At 43.0% G+C, this 25,191-nt stretch overlaps 1 protein-coding gene across 2 annotated transcripts in view; it reads left to right on the top strand.

Moving 5' to 3' along the window:
- Positions 1–25,191, top strand: part of LOC118361445 (glutamate receptor-interacting protein 2-like) — a 64,024-nt gene that overhangs the window by 30,865 nt on the left and 7,968 nt on the right. Inside the window, exons 10-24 of one of the 2 annotated variants that reach the window (XM_052502035.1) lie at positions 6,281–6,400; positions 6,713–6,826; positions 7,095–7,281; positions 9,807–9,952; positions 10,197–10,277; positions 11,527–11,590; positions 11,904–12,049; positions 12,526–12,670; positions 14,755–14,894; positions 15,067–15,246; positions 15,408–15,573; positions 18,785–18,899; positions 19,089–19,298; positions 21,606–21,752; positions 21,843–22,058. In XM_052502035.1, coding sequence (XP_052357995.1) covers positions 6,281–6,400; positions 6,713–6,826; positions 7,095–7,281; positions 9,807–9,952; positions 10,197–10,277; positions 11,527–11,590; positions 11,904–12,049; positions 12,526–12,670; positions 14,755–14,894; positions 15,067–15,246; positions 15,408–15,573; positions 18,785–18,899; positions 19,089–19,298; positions 21,606–21,752; positions 21,843–22,040 — 2,159 coding nt within the window. In that variant the 3' untranslated portion in view covers positions 22,041–22,058. Of the gene's footprint in view, positions 1–6,280; positions 6,401–6,712; positions 6,827–7,094; positions 7,282–9,806; positions 9,953–10,196; positions 10,278–11,526; positions 11,591–11,903; positions 12,050–12,525; positions 12,671–14,754; positions 14,895–15,066; positions 15,247–15,407; positions 15,574–18,784; positions 18,900–19,088; positions 19,299–21,605; positions 21,753–21,842; positions 24,168–25,191 lie in introns of those variants that run through there. The other variant, XM_035741385.2, reaches the window with a different exon arrangement.

The following is a 25,191-nucleotide window of genomic DNA, read 5'->3' as shown; positions in this document are numbered from 1 at the left end:
CCTTTTTCCTGTAGTCCACAATCATCTCCTTTGTCTTGATCGCATTGAGGGAGAGGTTGTCCTCGCACCACACGGCCAGGTCTCTGACGTCCTCCCTATAGGCTGTCTCGTCGTTGTTGGTGATCGGGCCTACTACCACTGTTGTGTCATCGGCAAACTTAATGATGGTGTTGGAGTCGTGCCTGGCAGTGCAGTCATGAGTGAACAGGGAGTACAGGATGGGACTGAGCACGAACCCCTGAGGGGCCCCTGTGTTGAGGATCAGTGTGGCAGATGTGTTGTTACCTAACCTTGCCACCTGAGGGCGGTCTGTCAGGAAGTCCAGGATCCAGTTGCAGAGGGAGGTGTTTAGTACCAGGGTCCTTAGCTTATTGATGAACTTTGAGGGCACTATGGTGTTGAACGCTGAGCTGTAGTCAATAAATAGCATTCTCATGTAGGTGTTTCTTTTGTCCAGGTGGGAAAGGGCAGTGTGGAGTGCAATAGAGAGAGCATCATCTGCGGATATGTTGGGGCGGTAAGCAAATTGGAGTGGGTCTAGGGTTTCTGGGATAATGTTGTTGATGTGAGCCATGACCAGCCTTTCAAAGCACTTCATGGCTACAGACGTAAGTGCTACGGGTCAGTAGTCATTCAGGCAGATTACCTTAGAGTTCTTGGGCACAGGCACAATGGTGGTCTGCTTAAAGCATTTTGATATTACAGACTCAGACAGGGAGAGGTTAAAAATGTCAGTGAAGACTCTTGTCATATGGTCAGTGCATGCTTGCAGTACACATCCTGGTAGTCCATCTGGCCCTGCGGCCTTGTGAATGTTGACTTGTTTAAAGGTCTTACTCACATCGGCTGTCTTCCCGAAGAGCTGGTGCTCCCATGCATGTTTCAGTGTTATTTGCCTCAAAGCGAGCATTGAAGTAGTTTAGCTCGTCTGGTAGGCTTGTGTCACTGGGCAGCTCTCGGCTGTGCTTCCCTTTGTAGTCTGTAATGGCTTGCAAGCCCTGCCACATCCGACAAGCATCAGAGCCAGTGAAGTACGATTCGATCTTAGTCCTGTATTGATGCTTTGCCTGTTTAATGGTTCGTCTGAGAGCATAGCGGATAGATTTCTTATAAGCTTCCGGGTTAGTCCCTCTCCTTGAAAGCGGCAGCTCTAGCCTTTAGCTCAGTGCGGATGTTGCCTATAATCTATGGCTTCTGGTTGGGGTATGCACGGTCACTGTGTGGATGACGTCATCAATGCACTTATTGATGAAGCCAATGACTGATGTGGTGTACTCCTCAATGCCATCGGAGGAATCCTGGAATATATTCCAGTCTGTGCTGGCAAAACAGTCCCGTAGTTTAGCATCTGCTAAACACTGATGTGTTCTGCTTTAATTTTTGCTTGTAAGCAGGATTCAGGAGCATAGAACAACTATGCTGTGGCTTACTCTTATCTTCAGTAGCTGTCTTATCTGTGGTGGGTGTCTTAGCTTTAGTGTACGGTTCTTATGGTTGTTTTGAAAAATAAATATTGTGGAGTCATTAGCGAGACCCCCATTACCTAATGGAGTTGGACTGTATCACTAACCAATGCATGTACTCAAGATAATGAAAACAAATCAGGAAGTGTTTGACTGACTTTTTATTTATGCTTATTAAATGTCATTTTTTTAATGTCCTTCAAACTTGGACTAGATGTAGATTCATTATTGAAATTAAATGCCACAACGACAACATTATATTTTAATGATAAATACGATTTGGGTATTTATACGTGATCATAAAATGCAATTTGTCTAATCCTCGCGGGGGGATTTAGTAAGACTGACATGGCAACAAAAATATTAGCCGCTTCTCTTCCGCAGTAAAGATAGGAAATAGAGTTCTTAAAGCGCTTCTCTAGGTGAGTTTTATCTCTAAGCTGCAGGAGCCAAAGGTTTACAGGACCACAGAGTGAGATGGAAGTTGCCCCTAACTAATTAGCCAGGGTCAGACATCTTGTCACTTCTTATGATTAGGCATAGGGGATAGGAAAGGGGTTATAATGACAACTTCTACCTGAGACCAATGTGGACGTTTGAAAAGAGTTTGGGGTTTACCTACATGCATTCATAAGACATACTATGACGTCTTGGACTTAACCAGGTGTCCTGAATCTGTGAGACATCCATGGGTTCATACACTATAGATACAAAAGTATGTGCACACCCTTGAAATGAGTGGATTCGGCTATTTCAGCCACACCCATTGCTGACAGATTTATAGAATCGAGCACACAGCCATGCAATATCCATAGACAAACATTGGCAGTAGCATGGCCTTACTGAAGAGCTTAGTGACTTTCCAACAAGTCACTTCGTAAAGTTTCTGCCCTACTAGAGCTTCCCCGGTCAACTGTAAGTGCTGTTATTGTGAAGCGGAAATGTCTAGGAGCAACAACGGCTCAGCCGCTCACTACCGAGTTCCAAACTGCCTCTGGAAGCAACGTCATCACAATAACTATTAGCCAGGAGCTTCATGAAATGAGTTTTCATGGCTAAAAAGCCACACACAAGCCTAAGATCACCATGTGCAATGCCAAGCGTCTGCTGAAATGGTGTAAAGCTCGTGGACATTGGACTCTGGAACAGTGGAAACGCGTTCAATGGAATGATGAATCACGCTTCACCATCTGGCAGTCCGACGGTTGAATCTGGGTTTGGATGATGCCAGGAGAACGCTACCTGCTCCAATGCATAGTGCCAACTGCAAAGTTTGATGGGGGAGGAATAATAATCTGGGGATGTTTTTCATGGTTCAGGCTAGTCCACTTAGTTCAAGTGAAAGGAAATCTTAGCGCTACAGCATACAATGACATTCTAGACAAACCTGTGCTACCAACTTTGAGGCATCAGTTTGGGGAAGGCAATTTCCTATTTCAGCATGACAATGACCCATTGCACAAAGAGTGGTCCATACAGAAATGGTTTGACGAGGTCGGTGTGGAAGAACTTGACTGTCCTGCACAGAGCCCTGATCTCAACCCAATCGTACACCTTTGGGGTGAATTGGAACGCTGACTGCTAGCCAGGCCTAATTGCCCAACATCAGTGCCCGACCTCACTAATGCTCTTGTGGCTGAATGGAAGCAAGTACCCGCAGCAATGTTCCAACATCTAGTGGAAAGCCTTCCTTGAGGAGTGGAGGCTGTTATAGCTGGGGGACCAACTCCATATTAATGCCCATGATTTGGAATGAGATGTTCGACGAGTGGGTGTCCACATACGTTTGGTCATGTAGTGTATTAACATGTTTCCTGCAAATCCTTCCATGTGAGGGGGGAGGCTGTCACAGATTAAGACTGTACAAATGGAGCACTGAGGATTACTGTCGTGTGTAATTCTCCTTGTTAAATATAGCTGCAAGGTTTGGGTGTGTTCAAGTGTGGAGCATAACTCCACATTTTTCCTTTGACTGTTTCATAAACAATTTGTTTTTAATACATTGAAAATAACAGCCAATACTTTATCTTTAGGCTATAACCTGTGCTTTATAGCATTTAAGAATACAAATAATTTGTAAAATGAGTCAAGTCTATCGACACTGTAAATGCAATCAAAAAAGTGGAACATTTCAGAACAGTCATTATTCTCTGTTATAAACTGGGTGGTTCGAGCCCTGAGTGCTGATTGGCTGACAGCCATGGTATATCAGAACGCATACCATGGGTTTGACAAAACATTTATTTTTACTGCTCTAATTACATTGGTAACCAGTTTATAATAGCAATAAGGCACCTGGGGGTTTAATATATGTCAATATACCACAGCTAAGGGCTGTGTCCAGGCACTCTGCGTCGTGTCATACTTAAGAACATCCCTTAGCCGTGGTATATTGGCCATATACCACACCTTCTTGGGGCTTATTGCTTAATTGTGTGGCATCTGTCTCCAATCACATTAACTTTTCACCCAATTTAATAAAGCTTACCAGTCAAAACAGTTTTTGCATATTTTACATTTTGTGATGTTTTGGTCTTACACGGAACCCAAACCGGCTGCGTGCGAGTGCCTTCGGGCGCTATCGTGCAAAAATGTATTTTGTCCCCCTACACCAAACGCGACATGCAGGTTAAAATATCAAAACAAACTCAACCAATTACAGTAATTTGGGGACAGGTCGAAAAGCATTAAACATGTATGGCAATTTAGCTAGTTGGCTTGCACTTGCTAGCTAATTTGTCCTGGGATATAAACATTGAGTTGTTATTTTACCTAAAATGCACAAGGTCTTCTACTCCGACAATTAATCCACACATAAAAAGGCCAACCGAATCGTTTCTAGCCTTCCAGGCTTTTTCACATTTGAATTTATATGGTGATTGGCATCTACACTTTTACCACGACAACCGGCAAAACATTTTGTCTTTCAATCACCCACGTGAGTATAACCAATGTGGAAATGTCAAGTGGGTACCTGCTTCTGTAAACCAATGAGGAGATGGGAGAGGCAGGACTTTCAGCGCGATCTGCATCAGAAATACAAAATTCTATTTTAGCCCTTGGCATCGCAGACGCTCGTTGGCACAATAATTGAATAACATGGATTTCTAAATTTATTTTGCGACGCTCGCGCACACGACGTGTCAGGTCTGGTGAGCATGTTAGGCGTTTTTTTGGGGGCTGTAGGTGCTCACAATTTGTGTTGTTGTTGAAAATTACTACTTAATCAACAGTAATACTTCTAGTAGGAGTGGAAATGTAACAGTATAACTTTAAACCGTCCCCTTGCCCATACCCGGGCGCGAACCAGGGACCCTCTGCACACATCAACAACTGACACCCACAAAGCATCGTTACCCATCGCTCCAGAAAAGCCGCGGCCCTTGCAGAGCAAGGGGAACCACTACTTCAAGGTCTCAGAGCAAGTGACGTCACCGATTGAAACGCTATTTAGATAACTAAGCTAGCCATTTCACATCCGTTACAGAAACAGGAAGTGTTGTAATTTAACGAGAGACTAGTTTCAATGCAAAGATTTTCACTTGAGAAATGCATCTTAGTGAGATGTAAAAATTTTATGACAGATTTCTTAATTCTGACTAATTTCAGGAAGTGTTTCTGGTTAGGACTCCCGAGTGGCGCAGTGGTCTAAGGCGTCACTACAGTCCCTGGTTTGAATCCAGGCTCTATCACATCCGGTCATGATTGAGAGTCCAATAGGGTGGTGCACAATTGCCCCAGCATCGTCCGAGTTTGGCCAGGGTAGGCTGTCATTGTAAATAAGAATTTGTTCTTAACTGACTTGCCTGGTAAAATGTAAAAAATCATTAAAATGTTGTTGCTTCGTTCTATTAGCAGGGACAAACAACAGTTATATTTTCTTATGTTTCAAGCGAAGGTCTTTAGGGAATATGCGAGCACAGACTCTTGCTTTACCTAGCCGAGTTCTGCTGGGAGAAAGCCGAACCTTTGTATGCAGACTCTTTATCCTCAGGTTAGACACTGACAGCTCACTTGGTCAGTATTGGCCTGCCAATCAGGAGAGAGGGGAGAAATGCCTTATCACCATGACAGAGACATTATCTGCAATCAGCTTTTCGGGTTTTAGCTGTGTTCAATGAAGGTAGATTCTCATGGCATGTCCTATCTTCACTCAAGGCAGTATTAGCTCAGTGAGAGTCAGTTCTGACTGACCTGACAGTGTTTTTTAAACAGATTATTTTTCTTTCTTCCAAAGTGAAACGTTTAAATGCTCTCCAATCTGCATGCAGCTTTGTTGAAGCTTGTCAATGAACAGGAAGATCAGCCATTCTGTCGTTCTTTGCTCCATTCAATTAATTCAATTAAATGTATTTCACAGATTTTCTTGTGTTGACAAAAATACATTATGCCACAGGATTATCTAGTGTACCATGAAGAAAACATTAAATATCAATTACTCTGCATGGTGTTATCCTGCAGGCTCTGTGTGGAGTAAATTTAGACATGGAAAGGAAAACAGGATTTCATGGGTAGAATTTAGCAGATTGAGAGAGCGAATTTGTTTATTTATTTATTTTTTAACCTTTTTTTAACTATGTAAGTCAGTTAAGAAAAAAATCGTATTTTCTATGATGGACTAGGAACAGTGGGTTAACTGCCTTGTTCAGGGGCAGAACGACAGATTTTGACCTTGTCAGCTCGGGGATTCGATCTCGCAACCTTTCTGTTACTAATCCAACGCTCTAACCACTAGGCTACCTGCTGCCCCAGGTTTTCCTAATCTTTTCCTAATAAACTATTATTTTGTTTATCGTTTTGTTTATTTGTGGCCGTAGTGAAAGTACAGAAAAGCAACCTTCACCACTGGGAGCCCACTGCCAACTACAGCCACACCCAACACTGCAAGACATGGAGCAGTCCCAGCCACCAGCTCAACCAGCAGGACCACTGCAAATGTAAGTTGGAATGTGTGAATATGCTGCTGGGTATAGTACAGTATATAACCTTTTTCCTTGTTGCACGTATGTATTTTGAGTTGCTGTTGATCATCAGTCACTTTTTTTGGGTTAATGATCCTAGATATGATCCCAATGATATGATATCATTGACTTTGCATTAGCATCATATGTAGCCCCTGTGGAGTTACAGTTCAAGTGGCGAGTTGCATTATTCTACCTTGAGGGGGACTTCTCTTTGCATTGGTTTGATGTTGTGAGCATGTGTCCTTTCAGCTCTGGTGTGTGTTGGCTTCTCCCCTTCCTCCACAGCCACCTCAGGGTACAGCAGCACCCTGCCCTGCCCCATCCCCCCTGTCGCCCCCACAAGCCCCCACAGCACGACACACAAGAGATGCCAGCGGAGTAAGGAGCACAAGAGCTCACGTATGTGGATTGTTTTTTTCCATGTGAATTCATAACACTGTTTTATAATAGTTTGAGAATTTACCCTGCCTCCCCTCGTCAAAGTGGTGACCGCTCTGATGACTGATCACTGACGTCGACTAAGATGACTGATGGAAAGACTGATAGCTGACTCCCTCTCTTCTTTTCACTCTCGAACACTCACTTTCCCTTTCTCTCTCTAGCGCTCTTTTCACTCTGACCATTTATTCTTTCTCTCTTCCTCCTATCCATCCAACCCCCCTACCAGTGTCCCTAGCATCCAGCTCAGTGGGCCCTGGGGGTCAGGTTGTTCACGTGGAGACCAGCGAGGTCGTCCTGAGGGGGGATCCACTCCTAGGGTTTGGGGTTCAACTGCAGGGGGGTGTTTTTGCCACAGAGACCCTGTCCACCCCCCCAGTCATCCGCTTCATCGAGCCCGACAGCCCTGCCGAAAGGTGACCCACCCACACACAGAGATGCATGTGCGCACACGGCCTTCCACACAGAGACGCACAGTGTGTTAGTCACTCAAGAGGATGGTGGGGCATCATCAGGAGTGATGGGGCGAGTCACTGCTTTCTCTGAGGAGTATTAATCTGGGTCTCCTAACTATCCAAAGACGTCAGTGTTCGATACACTATGTCCTATCAATTCCATTAGCCACTTTGCTTTGATGTAATTGAAATAACTGCAGTGGTATTAGAGCCTGTGTTTGTGAGAAGCATTCTAGTCTACTTTCCCGGTAGTTTATTTGTCACACCACACTTCAACACTCTTAATTTTGATCCTTGCATTTAATATCTGTTTATTGAATAAGGTAAAACGAAACAGGCCAATTAACAGCGAGCACCGATTAGGCCAGTGTGTGGTCTCTCTCCTTGTCTTGTAAGATTAATGATAATGTCTGTATGAACAAGAGAAGGCCTTGTCCCCTGGGTGGTGTAATACCATTAAAAGGCTTCCGCCGTTGGGAGGGAGTGACTCAAGCAGAACATCGTATTGTGATGTTCGTCTCAGTCCTGACGCGAAGGTAAATGAATCGCAGTGGTTAGTGAATGAATCCTAGTTCACAGTGCTCCTATGTGTTTGTCCTGATCATTATGTGATCATGGAAGTAAGTATTTGTCTGATTGTACAGTAGGAGTGTGGGTTTGTGGGTGCATGTGTGTTTGTGTAATGGAAGTGGTTTGGTGAAGTGTCTGTGCCCTTATTCAAGGTCAAGCAAGGTGAAGAGTAATTTTGTTATCAGAAAGATGATTGAGATTTGTTCAACTTAGGTGACATATTGATTCAATATTAGTCATTTTTCGGTGAAAATGAGTTTACTTAAAGGTTTCCCATTGCTCAGAAGAAGACAGGAGAGACCAGTCAAAACAAATGAAAAATGTGAATTGATTGTGCCCTTCAGGGTCCTGACTCAGTGGATTGTTGAGGGCAGTTGCCAATGAGAGGAGATCAAAAGGACAAAGTGGAGTTGAAATATACGAAACAAAAATATAAACGCAACATGTAAAGTGTTGGTCCCATGTTTCACGAGCTGAAATAAAAATGGTCCATATGCACAAAAATCTTAGTATAATAAAAGGCCACACTAAAATGTGCAGTTTTGTCACAGATGTCTCATGTTTTGAGGGAGCGTGAAATTGGCATGCTGACTGCAGGAATGTCTACCAGCGCTGTTGTCAGATAATTGAATGTTAATTTCTCTACCATAAGCCACCTCCGATGTAGTTTTAAAGAATTTGGCAGTACTTCCAACTGGCCTCAAAACCGCAGACCACTTGTAACCACACCAGCCCAGGACCTCCACATCCGGCTTATTTTTCTGCGGGATCGTCTGAGACCAGCCACCCAGACAGCTGATGAAACTGTAGGTTTGCAGAATTTCTGCACAAACTGTCAGAAACCGGCTCAGGGAAGCTTGTCTCCGTGATCGTTGTCCAAGGACTTGACCTTACTGCAGTTTGGCGTCGTAACCGACTTCAGTGGGCAAATACTCATCTTCAAATCCCACTGGCATGTTGGTGCCCCATGGTGGGGTTAAGTTATGGGCAGGGATAAGCTACTGTCAACAAACACAATGCATTTTATTGATTGGAATTTGAATGCACAGAGATACCGTGATGAGATTGAGGCCCATTGTCATGCCATTCATCCGCTGCCATCACCTCATGTTTCAGCATGATAATGCACAGCCCCATGTCGCAAGCATCTGTATACAATTCCTGGAAGCTGAAAGTGTCCCAGTTCTTCCATAGCTTGCATACTCACCAGACATGTCACCCATTGAGCATGTTTGGCATGCTCTCGATGGCTGCGTGTTCCAGTTACCGCCAATATCCAGCAACTTCGCACAGCCATTGAAGAGTGTGACAACATTCCACAGGTCACAATCAACAGCCTGATCAACTCTATGCGAAGGAGATGTCACGCTGCATGAGGCAAATGGTGGTCACACCAGATTCTAACTAGTTTTCTGATCCACGCCCCTACCATTTAAAAAAAAGATTTCAGGTGTTTATTCCCAGCCATGTGAAATCCATAGATTAGGGCCTAATGAATTTATTTAAATTGACTGATACTTATATCTGAAATCTACAGCAGTCATGAGAGTAAATAAAACAAGATGGATCTGTAAATGTGTATATGCTCCATATAACAGATTCATGGTATTCGTCAACATGGATAAGGTTTCTTATCGCTTTACAGCAGGACTCTCATGGTCTCCGCTGAAAATGCTTTTTGGTTTCAGAGTTGGCTTAATCTGGGTCTGGGAAATGGGCCGTAATTGAGAGAAGTATTGGGGAAAACAGTTCGTAACACCTGGTCATTTGGATAAATGTCTGTCTAGTCTAACTGTATAAAGGCCACATTCACTATGAAAATGAGTTTTATATTTTCATCTAAAATGTGCTGAATGCCACACACAATTACCCTTTTTCCTCTATTTTTATCTTCTAACTGTGCTTTGTGTTGTCAGATGTGGACTTCTGCAGGTGGGGGACAGACTCCTGTTAATCAACAGAATCCCTACAGAGGATGGAACACTGAAGGAAGCCAATCAACTACTGCGAAATGCCGCTCTGGCCAATAAGGTCACTCTAGAGGTCGAGTTTGATGTAGCAGGTATAGCCTTTTTATTTTCTTTAACGTTTGTTTATCAAAGTTGGAAATGGCATCTCTTTTATCCATTCATATTTTAGCCAGAGCGACTTTAGTTAGTGCATTCATCTTAAGATAGCAAGGTGAGACAACCACATACTGTGTCATAGTTAGTACATATTTCCTTAATATGAGTTAAAAGTACAGTCTGTATTTGTTATTTATGCTTTAATCAATCTGTTAATTTCATGTTTTTGTCCCCAATTAGAATCAGTGGTTCCAAGTAGTGGCATGTTCCATGTGAAGCTGCCCAAGAGGAGGGGAGTAGATCTTGGCATAACAATCAGTGGTGAGAATACCAGATGTGAACAGCAGGGGGTGACGTAGCCCAACATTAGAATCCTTGGCCTTCATATCAAGTCAATTCAATCTCAGTTCAATTCAAGGTGCTTTATTGGCATGGGAAACATATGTTAACGTTGCCAAAGCAAGTGAAGTAGATAATATACCAAAGTGAAATAAACAATAAAAATTAACAGTAAACATTATACTCGAAGTTCCAAAAGAATAAAGACATTACAAATGTCATATTATGTATATATACAGTGTTGTAACAATGTACAAATGGTTGAAGTACAAAATGGGAAATAAATAAGCATAAATATGGGTTGTATTTACAATGGTGTTTGTTCTTTACTGGTTTACCTTTTCTTGTGGCAACAGGTCACCAATCTTGCTGCTGTGATGGCACAATGTGGTATTTCACCCAGTAGATATGGGAGTTTATCAAAATCGGGTTTGTTTTCAAATTCTTTGTGGATCTGTGTAATCTGAGGGAAATATGTGTCTCTAATATGGTCATACATTGGTTAGGAGGTGCAGCTCAGTTTCCACCTCATTTTGTGGCGCAGTGTGCACATAGCCTGTCTTCTCTTGAGAGCCAGGTCTGCCTACGGTGGCCTTTCTCAAAAGCAAGGCTATGCTCACTGAGTCTCTACATAGTCAAAGCTTTCCTTAAGTTTGGGTAAGTCACAGTGGTCAGGTATTCTGCTGCTGTGTACTCTCTGCTTAGGGCCAAATAGCATTCTAGTTTGCTCAGTTTTTTTGTTAATTACTTGACACATAATAATAATATTTTTGTTTTCTTATGATTTGGTTGGCTATTTGGGTTTTGTCTCTCTCTCTGTGGATCAATGCTCCGTGATCCATGACTGGTCTCTTAGACTGTCATGGAAGCTACTGCCTAATTATGTCTGAATAATAGCAGTCTAATACAAGCATTTATCATCAACTCTTTCACACTTTAACAAGCCTGGAAAAACAAAGGACAGCAATTATCTGTAGCACAGAGGATTTTAGGGAAGTGATACCACATATACTGAAGGTAGTAGTAGGGCAAGCCAACAGTGAACTTGTTATATATGCAATGATGTGGGACTGTTGTGGATGTGTGCATTAAAGTGGAGCATGCATGTATCCAGAGCAAATTAAAATGATCTGGGCTACAGGTAACTACTGATAAATGTGATTTCTATTCCCTGCTATTATCATTGTGGATGTTATTAACATTTAATGTAATGGTGTCTCTGTCTGAACAGCAAGCAAGAGACCCGAAAAAGCTCTCATCATCTCTGACATCAGAAAAGGAAGCATAGCTCACAGGTGTGTCCCACATCCCAATCACATGGGGAGTCATGCTGATAAGATCAGCAAAGAAACGTCCAGTTTTTAGGTTACTCCAACAAATTACTTGCTTTACTGCCTCTGTTCCGGGTTTAGTTAAGTCTGAAATGCAGTGATACTAGTCATGAGCAGGAGTTTTTCCTCACCATGTGACCTTACCAGGAAAAACAGGGCCCTAGTAATAGTATCTTTAAGATGCAAAACAAATGTCAGGTACAAACAGACAAGTATCACAAGTATCATGTTTTATCTGGTTTAATTTTCTGCCCTCCTCTCCCCTGCCTGCTAATAGGACAGGCACGTTGGAGCCAGGGGACAGGCTGCTGGCTATCGACAACGTGCGTCTGGAGAACTGCACCATGGAGGATGCCATGCATGAGCTGCAGCAGGCAGAGGACATGGTCAAGCTCCGGATCCAGAAGGATGAGGATAACGCTGGTAAGATGAACACAGAGTCATGCTTCAACAATAAAGATGCAGTATTGCGTGGAGAGGTTGGTTTAAAGTACAGATTTCTGTCCAATGAGGTTGAATTCCCTAATGGACACATCTCCAGACTGTATCAAAACATTGCTGTTTATTTACCTAGTATAAACACACGTCATTACATACCATGTGTCATAAGAAAGTTAATATGTGATGTGTGATTGTGCTGTAAGTTCCCACTGTTTTCGCACATTTTAATGTAAAATACCATCTGAAAAAGAACTGTAAAATGAAGTATAGCAGAGTGTCATGGTGCTTTGATTTGTCATGTGGCTTGTTTTTACATGTTTCATTTGTGACTCATGTCTGATGTGTGCTAGCTAGTGTGCCATTTATTTTTGGTCTAATTTATCCCTTATGTAATAACTGTCATATTTCTACATGTTCTGAGCATGTGTGGTTATGCGTGCTCTCTCTGTCCCTGTCAGATGAGCTGGAGATGTCTGGTTCCATTATCTATACAGTGGAGCTGAAGCGTTACAACGGCCCGCTGGGTATTACCATCTCAGGCACAGAGGAGCCTTTTGACCCTATCGTCATCTCAGGCCTCACCAAGAAGGGCCTGGCTGAAAGGTGAGAGTGTTGGGGTTCAGGTGTCAGGGGCATGAGGTTGGTGCTCCTATTATAAGAGTGGTTAGAGGTGATGAGACTATAGGGAAGATCTGAATTGCATACTCCTCGCGTCCTCTCCCCTCTGACCTTCTCCTCTAATGGGTTTTGAGAAGGAGGCGAGGAGAGAGGACACGAGGAGTATATAATTAAGATTCTCCCATAGACTGGCTCCATAGGTGTCAAAAGCCTTTCCTTGTCTCCTCTGCTTCATCTGTACTGTATGTATAGACAGGCTGTAGGTGAAAGCAATATGGAGGATGCCTACCTGCCTTCTGTCTGGATTTTCTGTACAATTATTTAATGTTAGTATAGATAGTCGAAGGTTGGACTATTGAGATGCACTTCGACTCTACTATTATGGTTGTGATTTACGGTTGAAATAAGGACCCTACGAACTGTGATTTTTGCCACACCCTCAAAGCCACACAGTGTAAAATATGTCAATAAACAATAGCTGTCTGGTCTGAAGTTTGCTTAATCAGCTCTTTGTTACTCTCTTGCCAAACTGGACAGTCGGGCTGTTTCATTGCCGCGACCATACAGAAAAGCCTCTGAAACAGAGAAGGAAATATCACCACACTCTGATGTCCTTTATCGCCTTCTTATTAGAGCCCAACCATATATCGTTTCACCAATATTATCAGCTGATGATATTCGATAAACAGGATGAAAAAGGAAAATATGTAAAAAAAAAAAAAATTATAATCTACTGTATTGTTACGGTTAGGTGTTTTAATACCTCTACTAACATACTGTATACTACGTACTTAATGAGTATATACTATATACTCTTAGTTCATTTTATTATACTATAAACAAACAGTATGTTTTTGGCTGAGCTTACTAGCTCTTCTCCTGTCTACGGGAAGTTGATGTTGTTGCTATGCAACCTCTTGCGAGCTAGTTAGCATAACAAATGACTAGTTAGACATTTTACGACTTCAGGTGTGTCCTTAAATTCGATCTGGAGTGCCAGAGTTAATTCAGAGCGTTTTGCTCTCGGAGCGCATACTGGACCCTCGGGGGTAGGGTTGATTTGAGCATTCTGACCTTACAACGGCAGTCAATCACCCAAGCTAACGTTGACTAGCTTGCTAGCTACTTCCAGACACATGAGAGAACACTCTGACCATTTTACGTGCCCTAGCAGAGCTGGTTAGGCAGTTTTCATGTTATCCATAGCGTTGGCGACTAACTGTGCTGTTGGCAACAATTGAATTACGTCTGCCATATTCAACGGGTGTTGAGTGCTCATAAGTTCATTATTCCGTGCACTGGTACACTCAGACGAGAGTGCTCTGAAATTTTTTTTTCGAAAAGCACCCGAATGTCCATTGAGAACACACAATGACTGAAGCCTTTATCTAAGCAAAGAATGACGGGAATGATCAAGTCAATAAACGTTAAAAGTACGGAAATAGTGTCCTTTGTGTGTATACTTCATATTTTGGCAAATTTAGTACGATATCCGGGAACTTTTGGCATACTAACTATATCCATACTATGACTAATAAGCATTCTATATACTCAATTCACGTCACAAATAGTACGGTTAGTGTGGTTAGTATGAGTATTCGAACACAGCTAAGGTTTCCATAGGATAGCAGGAAGTCGCTTTCTCAGCAAAACCTCTCACAGACCTAGCCTGGTTCCAAACCTGTAAGTTATGTGCTTCAGGTAAGAGAACAGAGCTGTGAAGTAGTGACTGCTTAGCTGCAGCATTTTTCCCCCACCCTTAGTGGGGGGGAAAGTTCATACAAGTTCATACACTTGTTTAAGGGTGTTACAGCATGTCATTTGAGCTGATATTCCCGTCCTCTATGCCCAAGTTGGTTTTAGGTGGTTTGAACAACCAATTACATTCTTGTTCTCTTATCTCATCTAATGTTTGTAATATGATTGATATGTATATCTGTTGTCTCATGATACCCTAGGAAATGACAAGGGGTGTCTTCCTTTGAAGGAAATTTGTATTCCTTCAAAGGAAGACGCCCCTTGTCATTTTGTATTCATTTTGTCTTTTGTCTTCATTTTGTCTTCTATAGGACTGGTGCCATCCATATAGGGGACCGTGTCCTGGCCATCAACTGTATGAGTCTGAAGGGGAAACCCCTGAGTGAGGCCATCCATCTACTCCAAATGGCCGGAGAGACTGTCACCCTTAAGATCAAGAAACGGCAAGACGGTATGTACTACTGTTGTTAAGTTTGTTAATCAAGTTGCTTAAAAAAAAGTATGCATGGAAGGGCATGCTGAGCATTGTATTTGTTAGAAGAGTTTCATTGACATAAATACATTACATTACGTTAAGTTGGGATTCTCTCTTGACTCTCCATTCTCTCTCTGTTCCCATGCAGAATCGGATGGGCAGCAGATGTCGGAGCAAGCAGGATTCCCGAGCGACACAGAGGATGAGCTGACTGACTACCAGAAGACCAGTAAACACTCAGGGGTGTACTCTGCCACAGGGCCCAGTGTGTACTCTGCCATGAGCTCCTGGGATGGTTCCGGCATCGACACTGGCTACGGCAGCCAAGGTGAGGACAGAACACGGCCGCACAGTCATTACCAGTTTAGACAACCAGCTTAGGCCACTTTAGATGATTGGCATTCTCACATGACTGTCCTGAAATCAGTTGTTAGGAGTGGGTAGAATGTTGACATGTTTATTTATGTTTTTTTTGTCCTTTGTGTTCAGGAACGTATCTCCACCGAGGTGCAGATTTGACCTTCCAGCCTAACGAGTGGAGACACACCAAACCGACCAGGACTCACCTCACCTCCACTGGCCTTACCGCCCTTACCCACCACTCCCACCTCTATGATGGGAGATACGATGAGGATGACTGGGATAAGGCTGCTGGGTGAGCGCCTACTTGAGGCGAGAACAAAGGATTAGCAGCCTGGTTTCTAGTCTGTTTGTGCTTTATCCTACTCTTAATCTTGGAACTCCCTCTCCCGGATCCGGAAGAATTGTCATCAACTGACACTAATTAGCATAACGCAACGGACAAAAAATATTACTAGAAAATATTCATATTCATGAAATCACAAGTGAAATATATTGAAACACAGCTTAGCCTTTTGTTAATCACCCTGTCATCTCAGATTTGAAATTATGCTTTACAGCCAAAACAAGACAAGCATTTGTGTACGCTTTCCGATAGCCTAGCATAGCATTATGCCTAGCTAGCAGCAGGCAGCTTGGTCACGAAAATCAGAAAAGCAATCAAATTAAATTGTTTACCTTTGATGAGCTTCGGATGTTTTCACTCACGAGACTCCCAGTTAGACAGCAAATGTTCATTTTGTCCCATAAATATTTTTTTTATAGCCGAAACACCTCCGTTTGTACTTCACGTTTGGTTGGGAAATCCACCGGAAACTGCGGTCACGACAACGCCAAAAAATATTCCAAATTAGATCCATAATATCGACAGAAACATGGCAAACGTTTTTTATAATCGATCTGAATGAATGAAATATTCTTATTAAATACTTTTTTCTTTACATAGTTCAATGTGCTGACAACAAAATCACACAAAAATGATCAAGGGAAATCAAATTTATCAACCCATGGAGGTCTGGATTTGGAGTCACACTCAAAATTAAAGTGGAAAACCACACTAAAGGCTGATCCAACTTTGATGTAATGTCCTTAAAACAAGTCAAAATGAGGCTCAGTAGTGTGTGTGGCCTCCACGTGCCTGTATGACCTCCCTACAACGCCTGGGCATGCTCCTGATGAGGTGGCGGATGGTCTCCTGAGGGATCTCCTCCCAGACCTGGACTAAAGCATCCGCCAACTCCTGGACAGTCTGTGATGCAATGTAGTGTTGGTGGATGGAGCGAGACATGATGTCCCAGATGTGCTCAATTGGATTCAGGTCTGGGGAACAGGCGTGCCAGTCCATAGCATCAATGCCTTCCTCTTGCAGGAACTGCTGACACACTCCAGCCACATGAGGTCTAGCATTGTCTTGCATTAGGAGGAACCCAGGGCCAACCGCACCAGCATATGGTCTCACAAGGGGTCTGAAGATCTCATCTCGGTACCTAATGGCAGTCAGGCTACCTTTGGCGAGCACATGGAGGGCTGTGCGGCCCCCCAAAGAAATGCCACCCCACACCATGACTGAGCCACCGCCAAACCGGTCATGCTGGAGGATGTTGCAGGCAGCAGAACGTTCTCCACAGCGTCTCCAGACTCTGTCACGTCTGTCACGTGCTCAGTGTGAACCTGCTTTCATCTGTGAAGAGCACAGGGCGCCAGTGGCGAATTTGCCAATCTTGGTGTTCTCTGGCAAATGCCAAACGTCCTGCATGGTGTTGCATGGTGTTGGGCTGTAAGCACAACCCCTATCTGTGGGCCCAAAACATCAGCCAGGAAGCATAGGAACTGAGAAGTGGTCGGTGGTCCCCACCTGCAGAACCACTCCTTTATTGGGGGTGTCTTGCTAATTGCCTATAATTTCCACCTGTTGTCTATTCAATTTGCACAACAGCATGTGAAATGTATTGTCAATCAGTGATGCTTCCTAAGTGGACAGTTTGATTTCACAGAAGTGTGATTGACTTGGAGTTACATTGTGTTGTTTCCACAATTGTGTTTTTTTGAGCAGTGTATATCAACCGGGACAGGTGGCTTCTTAGTAGGAAAGAGAGAAACAATGGCCGCATTTGTCTTTTACGCTCAAAACACTCTGAGAGCCTCCAGCTAACCACTGACGCAATGTTGTCGTTCAGGCTCATTTTTTCAAAATGAAAGCCTCAAACTATGTATTGTGACACTAGACACATTAGGGAAGCCACAGAAAAGGGAATCTGGTTGATATCTCATTCACTGCTCAATAGGGACGCATAGGAACGCAGACCTTTAGAAATAAGAGTCCCTTCCTGATTGGATTTTTCTCAGGCTTTCGCCTGCAATATCAGTTCTGTTATACTCACAGACAATATTTTTACAGTTTTGGAAACTTTAGAGTGTTTTCTATCCTAAACTGTCAAGCATATTCTAGTATCTTGTCCTGACAAAATAGCCCGTTTACTTTGGGAACGTTATTTGCCCAAAAATGAAAATAGTGCCCCCTAGTTTCAAGAGGTTAAAGCACATGCAGATCTGGACATGGCAAATGGATTTTATCATATTAAATTTGATGTCACATGTGCCGAATACAATTCACCTTACAGTGAAATGCTTACTTCCAAGCCCTTAACCAACAATGCTTTAAGAAATTTTAAGAAAACTATGTGTTAAGTAAGTGTAATACGTATCACATTTTTACATCAAACATAGTTTAATTTTGTGGCTTTCAATGGTGTTATTTTTTCCTTTTCATCTTCAAGTATGCCTTCTGTATGCCTCCATTGATGAATGTAAGCAATGAGCAACATAAACACGTTTGGTTTAGTCTAAAAGTCAATATGTATTGATTCACTGCTAGCTATCAATTTGTAAAGTGAATCCAAGAAATATGCAATTTATCTCTAAATCACCACAGTTGTTTCATTCATCCATGTTGTCGTGCTTCGTCTATCTGTGCTTTTTCTCTCTTTCTCAGGTATTCTCTCTCTAATCTGCTTTACTAACTGCCCGTGAGGTTCCTGGTGTTTCACAGAAACACATTTTTTTCTGTGTTGCTTCTTTCTTCACCAAACCTGTCCCTCAAAAGCACCCAAAGGCCCAAATAGAAACACACCTGTTCATTGTCTGTTGCCTCACTCTTGACTCTTCACTAGATTTTTTTCTCAACTTGTGACCTTCACTGCCACAAATTGTCAACTCTTGAAGGATTTTTGTGTGGCCTAACTTTTAAACTATTAACCATCTGCATGAAGGCTCTGTCTGTTCTAATGGAATACACTGTTTTGCGCCTTCTACTGTGATAATGAGAGAGTTAACGCTTGCCCTCCCTGAGGCCTGAAAGGTTTTTAAAGGACCTCTCCGCTATGCAGTGCAATGCCTGCATTACCCCCACTGCTTTGCAGGCCACACCCGTTTCAAACCAGAAGCAGGCATCCCCAGTCCCAGAACAGCAAGGCTCCTCTCATGTTCTGGTTACTGCGTTGTCATAGATATGCCAGCCCCCCTCATTGCCATGGCACCCTGAACCAGGAGGACACCTTCTGGTCCCAGGCCCTGCAGGACCTAGAGACCTGCGGCCAGTCAGAGATACTCAGGGAGCTGGAGGTAGGCTACATCTCCCTCCCATCTGTTTCAATCTACTACTAAATGAAGCAATACACAAGTCTGATTGTCTAGACAGTCCAGACACCTGCCGCCACTTTTTCTATTCAGTCAAGCTGTGTGTGCATAGGTACGTGCGTGCAATATATTAAGTTATTTCCTTCACATGCCCATCATTTTGTTTTCTCCTAGGCGTCCATGACAGGCAGCACTCTTAGCCTGTATCTGGCGTCCCAGGAAGTGCTACAGAGCAGAATCAGTCCTGTGAAGAGGGGTCCCATCCATGACGAGCCCAAAACCAAAGGCAACCTGCAGAGGTCCAACAGGACCAGGGACACACCCCCCAGAGGGAGAGGAGAGACCCAGGAGACCACATCCCCTACAGCCCTGGAACTGCTGAAGGTGCATAGCAGGGTGGGAGGGGGCATCTCAATTCAGTTCCTATTCATGGACTGACAAATTATTGGAATTTCAGTCCTCTTCATGAATTTACTGACTTGAAATGTGAACTGATATTAACCCTGGTCCGTGGGGAATGATGTGGTTGATTTCCAATCCAATCCATGCTTATAGCATGAATAGCTACCATATAATCGACTGAGTATGCAGACAACCCTGTAAAGCTATTGATCAGTGAACTGTAGCCTGACCCTGCTCTACATTTAAGTGATAATGCCCTTGAAGCTGGTGTTTGGAACAGGTGTTGTTAAGCCTGAAACAAAGTCAAAACCGTTCACATATATCCTCCAAACACTGGCTTCGAGGGCATTATCACTCTCATACTGGTTACCAACATATTCACATAATGATTGACATACTTTCATAAATGTTATTTTGATTAATTAATTCATACTTTTTCATCCTTCCACCATATATAGTCCCGACACACATCTAGGATTGCTCCCCAAGCCGGCTGGTTGTTCGTTCTATCAGTTCGATTGCTAGAGACGCGACTCAGTCGTTCAGGCTTTTTGTTCTGTATCTATGGACGCGACCCAGTCGTTCGTTCTAAATGTTCCATTGCCATACTGGCTGGCAACATTCTTATCACTTTCTTTCTAGCTAGCCAACTACGGCTAACTTAATCGCATCAAACAGTGCAGCCAGAATTATAACAGTAGCTGCATTTGTTTAATCTGTTTTCTAGTGACATTTATTTCGATACGTCCATAACAATGAGCTAATGAGGCGCGATTTCGCCTGGCATAGAAAATGTGCTCTCTCGTCAGGACACAGTTGTTCAGAGGAGCTAGCCAACAATACAGCTAACACAATCACTTTAAACAGAAGCTGGAAAGACTGCAAACTAGCTGCACTTAATTTTTCAATTGATATTTCTTTGTTTATATCCATAAATATGATGCCAGCTAATTCATGATTTCAACTGGCTGAGAAACGCAGCCTGTCTCATCCCGACACCCGACACTTTCATTACTATGGGACAGCTGGAGATCAAATTTGAATATTCAAACAATGCTGCAGATGTCGGAGAGACAGACAGCAAGGTTTATACAAATCTCTGCTGCTGCTGAAAATGAAATGTTAGTCTAAAAGAAATGTGAGATAACGTCTAGATGCTTTTTATAGTGGAGATATAAATTACTTGGCTGAGCTGATGAGACGGTGGATTGCGCAGTCAGATGGAACAGAGTAAATAGGCATTTTAACATCATAGATTTAGCTAGTGGTAACTTGTGGAATAGACACCGGCTGGAATGCGGTTTTAACCAATCAGCCTTCAGGATTAGAACCACCCGTTGTATAATATGGCATAGGGAGAACATGCCTGTTGGGTTCAATTAATATCTTACCCTGAGCCTAACTGAACTGAAGCCACCCTTCACTGAACTGAACTGCAGGCTACCCTGCCCATCACTGGAGTGCAACTGGACTCAGTGAATGCCAGGCCAGTCAGGACTTGCAGTGTGTGGGATAATAGATAACCAACATAACACTGAACCTGCTCATTATAATGTAGTGCACTAGCTCCTGGTGTTGTGAGCCTTATTGTCCCCTCGCCACATGCTGTGACCCCACTGCATGTACAGTACAGTCTGTTCTATTGTGCTGCAGTGTAATGTTGGTTTAGGAAGTGGGGTTGAATAAGGGCACAAGCACTTAGTAACTGAATCTAACCACGCCCTTAAAAACAAACATGAATTGCAGATTGAAAACACTGGAGGCTGCTGAGGGGAGGACGGCTCATGATAATTGCTGGAATGGAATGGCATCAGACACAAGGACACTATGTGTTTGCTGTATTTGATACCATTCCATCAATTCCGCTCCAGCCATTACCCCAAGCCCGTCCTCCCCAATTAAGATGCTACCAAGTTCCTGTAATTGAATGATTTTTGATATTGGTATAATTTCCTCTGACAGCCAACTTGATTGGATGCAGTTCCATACCTAATCTGCATAATTTACATTTCTAAACCATATAACTCACTTAGCCTGTGGCAATATGTGACCTGTAAAGCCCAATTCCCATGACCTCCGCAAGAATGGCATTGCGCCGAGCAAGCCATTATTTTCCAATGGAGGAGGCGTTGTGCTCACTAAGAGGGTTACAGAGAGCTAGGCCTTTGGGGTCAGGGCCATTACGCTCAGAGTTTAAGTCAATTTACACCCCGCACTGTTCCCGGACCCAAGGGAGAGCTTGGCAACTTACACGGATCAAGTGAATGTGCCTTACTGTCTGTTCTATAGGTGAGCCTGAGGAAGGACCCAGACTGTGGAGACTTTGGCTTCAGTGTGTCAGATGGCTTCCTAGAGAAAGGCATCTACGTCAACATGATCCGACCAGATGGTCCTGCCAACCAGGCCGGGTTGAAACCCTATGACCGCATTCTGCAGGTACACATATTTGTTCAACTAACATTTTGAATGAATTTGCTATTAATACTGTGTGTCTTTGTTATGTTGAACTGAATGCTCCTGTCCCAGGTGAACAGAGCGAGGACCAGAGACTTTGACTGCTTCCTGACTGTTTCTCTCATCACTGAAGCAGGAGACAGCTTGGACCTGGTCATCAGCAGAAACTCCCTGGCACAGGCAGATAAGGGGCCACCTCAGGACTGCGAGGACCCTTCTGACTCCCTGTCAAGCTTCCTACATTATAGGACCAATAGTATTGCCCTGTGACAAAGGTCCAAGGGGGAGGTAATGGATAATAGCACGTTCAAATGGTGTTACACATTATACCATGTGACATGTAGGCACTGCACGTCTCACACACTGGTTTTGTTTTGTTATATCTCTTGTACATACACACAGAATCACATTCAGATGTGAGAATACATGTGTATGCGAATAAACACACATTCAGTCACTAATTCACACTCCCACATACCTACATTTGCTGTGACCAATGTTAATCAGTGTATTCATGTGATCTAGAGCAGAGAAGGCTCAGTCAGGCTTCTGGGGCTGTTCAGGCAGAACCACATGTAGTTACGTAACAGCTTCTGACTCAGCCTGCTCAATTCTACAGAAATCCCAGAGAAACAAACACACACTTCCCTCTCAGAGAAGGTGTGTTCGGGATTCAGCACCAGCACGGTGTTTTTTGTTTTTGTTCAACAAAAAGAAAAGTGAAATGTGTGCAATTGTGACCCTATGTGACCTCTTGCTGAGGAATGGTGGAGTTGCACGTACACACACATTTGACACACGAACGTGCGCACATGTGGGTGTTGGAGGAGTGTCTTGGCTGGCTGCCCTTTCCTTCCCTTCAGCCCGGCCCGACCTGGCCAGCCAGCTTCCCTCACTGTTAGCGCCACAGAAATAGGTAGAATGCTAAGCTGGCGTTCACTGTTACTTGCCAAGTATTGCAGACATTTCTATTTTAGATACCCCACACTCTGTCCTAAAGTCTAAAGTGTTTGTGAAAATTGATTTGGGTCCAAGTTTGATGGGCGTCACGTGAGGACAAATACTTACCAAGGTCTTTTTTTATCACACCTTCATTGTTGCCGAAGGTTTCTTTCTCTTGTTACATTTCTCACACCATGTTATTAGCTACTGGGTAGACTGAGCAGGCATTTGTCATTCATTACTTTTTGGCATCAGCGTTTTTGTTTCAAGGTTCTTGTCAATGGTTTTACCTAATCAAGTTCACTATATTTCTGAAACCAAACCACTCACCGTTTTTGCTTGTATGCACTAGTCGGTCACCTAAATCAGATCCATGTACTGGAATTGACTGGCTTTATCACTCAATGTTTAAATGTATTGTACAACTAATGGTGATAATGCCACCTTCTTTGTTTTGAAAAGCTGGAAGGAGTGTTCCTTGTCATTAGAACATAGTATTCTGATTATGTTCAGGGAGATCACTTTTCTCCTACACCTCTTTAACATTCTACCCTCAATATCAGCATATATTGTGAGGCCAGGTGTTTTTCCTGACTAGAAAAACCTCTTGGCCCTAGTCCTATGCAAACATGTTTCAGAAGGCATTACACCAGAGGTACTTACAGTACAGTATCAACTCTCAGGTGTACAGTATCAACTCTCAGGTGTACAGTGGTTTCTCTACAAAAACCCTCATAAGTGAATCACATCCCCTGACAAATGTGGAACGAAATACCTTTCAGTTGAGATGATGAATGATTTCATTTGAACCTTTTAAACCCATTTGTCTGTTGAGTTTTAGCCCTCAACACTCCATAGGGTATGGACTTTGATTAGAGAGTATTTTCCCCAGCTTCCATGGCTGTCTCTCCCTCCCATTATAGTAAGCATAAACATGCAGCTATAGGATTTCATGTCCCACCCATAGAAAGCTTGCATTGTTCACAAGGGGGAATTTTAAAGCTTTTCTCTGCTGAACAATTGCCATCTCTATCCTGCTCAGTCAGACAGAACCTTCTCCAGAGCTGTTCCTATTTCATCATAGCATGATGTTTTTATAAAGCTCTTACGCAACACGTCTCGCCCTGGCCTGCTTACCAAGTTGCCTCAGTGGAAATACGATTTGTTTCATGTCATGTAATGTCTGGGGAAGAGATGTGAGACTGCAGAGTCATGCTGTCCCGTTCAGGACTCAACTCACTGCTTTTTAATCCTCCGAGAGGAAACATGTTTTAAGAATGTTTTTATGTTGCTCTCAAACTGCCATACATTTGATACAGATACCTGTTTTTGGTTCTATTGTTTTTATTTGAACTGGCGTTCTGCATGTGTGGTTTTGTATGTAAGATGTGACATAGTGCACTGTTTTCTGTACAGTTCTTCTGTTTACATTGTCCCCCAGCTGCATCCAAGCATAGCTATTTAAGTGGTGGTGGTGGTGGGGGGGGGACTGAAGGAAATTGGTTTGTAAGATGTTATTGGATTCTTTCGTGAGAGATGTATTTCCTGCTTTTTATGAAAATAAGGATCTGAGGAATGGGGTGTCTTTTATTATTTCTTGAATTCTTCTATGATAGCCATTTATCTTTGTCCAGTCTACCTTTGGACATTAAGCAAAGGAAGGTTTGCAAAAAGAACATGTCCTGAAACATTTGGTTAAATCATGATTTCATGCATATTTCTACCAAGAAAGACCTTGCTCCAGCCAGATTTGGCCAGCCTCCCCTAACACTGTTGATCCCAGGTAACAAGCTGGCCATAAATCTACAATGGTCTCAGTCCCGCCACCCTCACTTCTCTGTAGATGTGACCATCACGTCTTTGTGGGTGAGGTCTCAACATGGTTTTCACCTGCCTAGAAGGGACACCTAAGATCATTTACCAGAAATGTCAATGCAGGTTTGTCAAACTAATGTATTATATTATATTTCCTCGCTGTTAAAAGTTAGTCCTCTATCCATCGATTTCAACATTTTTGATGCGCCCTGACTTTCTTGATTTCATTTTGATGACTTTTAGCAAGCTAGAGAGTAAAGAGACTATACAATAGGTATGTTATCACTTCTACTAGGTATGTTTTTTAACTAACTACCTGTGGGACGGATTGAAAAGACTATCTTTGACACCCCTGTGTCAATGTAAGGCCGAAGCAAGGGGGCAAAGGAAGATTCAAACTCAAATAATTATAATTGGCTATTTTGGGGGGTGGAGTGCAAGTTGTATTGTAATTCATTGAGGCAGCACTTGCTCAACAAAAACAGTATTGATAATGTAGGTGACGGGAAGATGAGCAGTGATGCTATATTCCTTTCAGTATTAATCAGGTATTAGATTACTCAAGGTAACTCATCACATGTGCATAGTGCACTGAACAAATTCCACTAAACGCACATGTTCCTGCGATGGTGACAGGGTCTGAGTTTTCCGCAACACCAGAGGG

The sequence above is a fragment of the Oncorhynchus keta genome, unplaced genomic scaffold, assembly GCF_023373465.1.
Source record: "Oncorhynchus keta strain PuntledgeMale-10-30-2019 unplaced genomic scaffold, Oket_V2 Un_contig_14950_pilon_pilon, whole genome shotgun sequence".
NCBI lineage: Eukaryota > Metazoa > Chordata > Actinopteri > Salmoniformes > Salmonidae > Oncorhynchus > Oncorhynchus keta.
The sequence above is the reverse complement of the archived record's forward strand: the minus strand, read 5'-3'. Positions and strand labels throughout refer to the sequence as shown.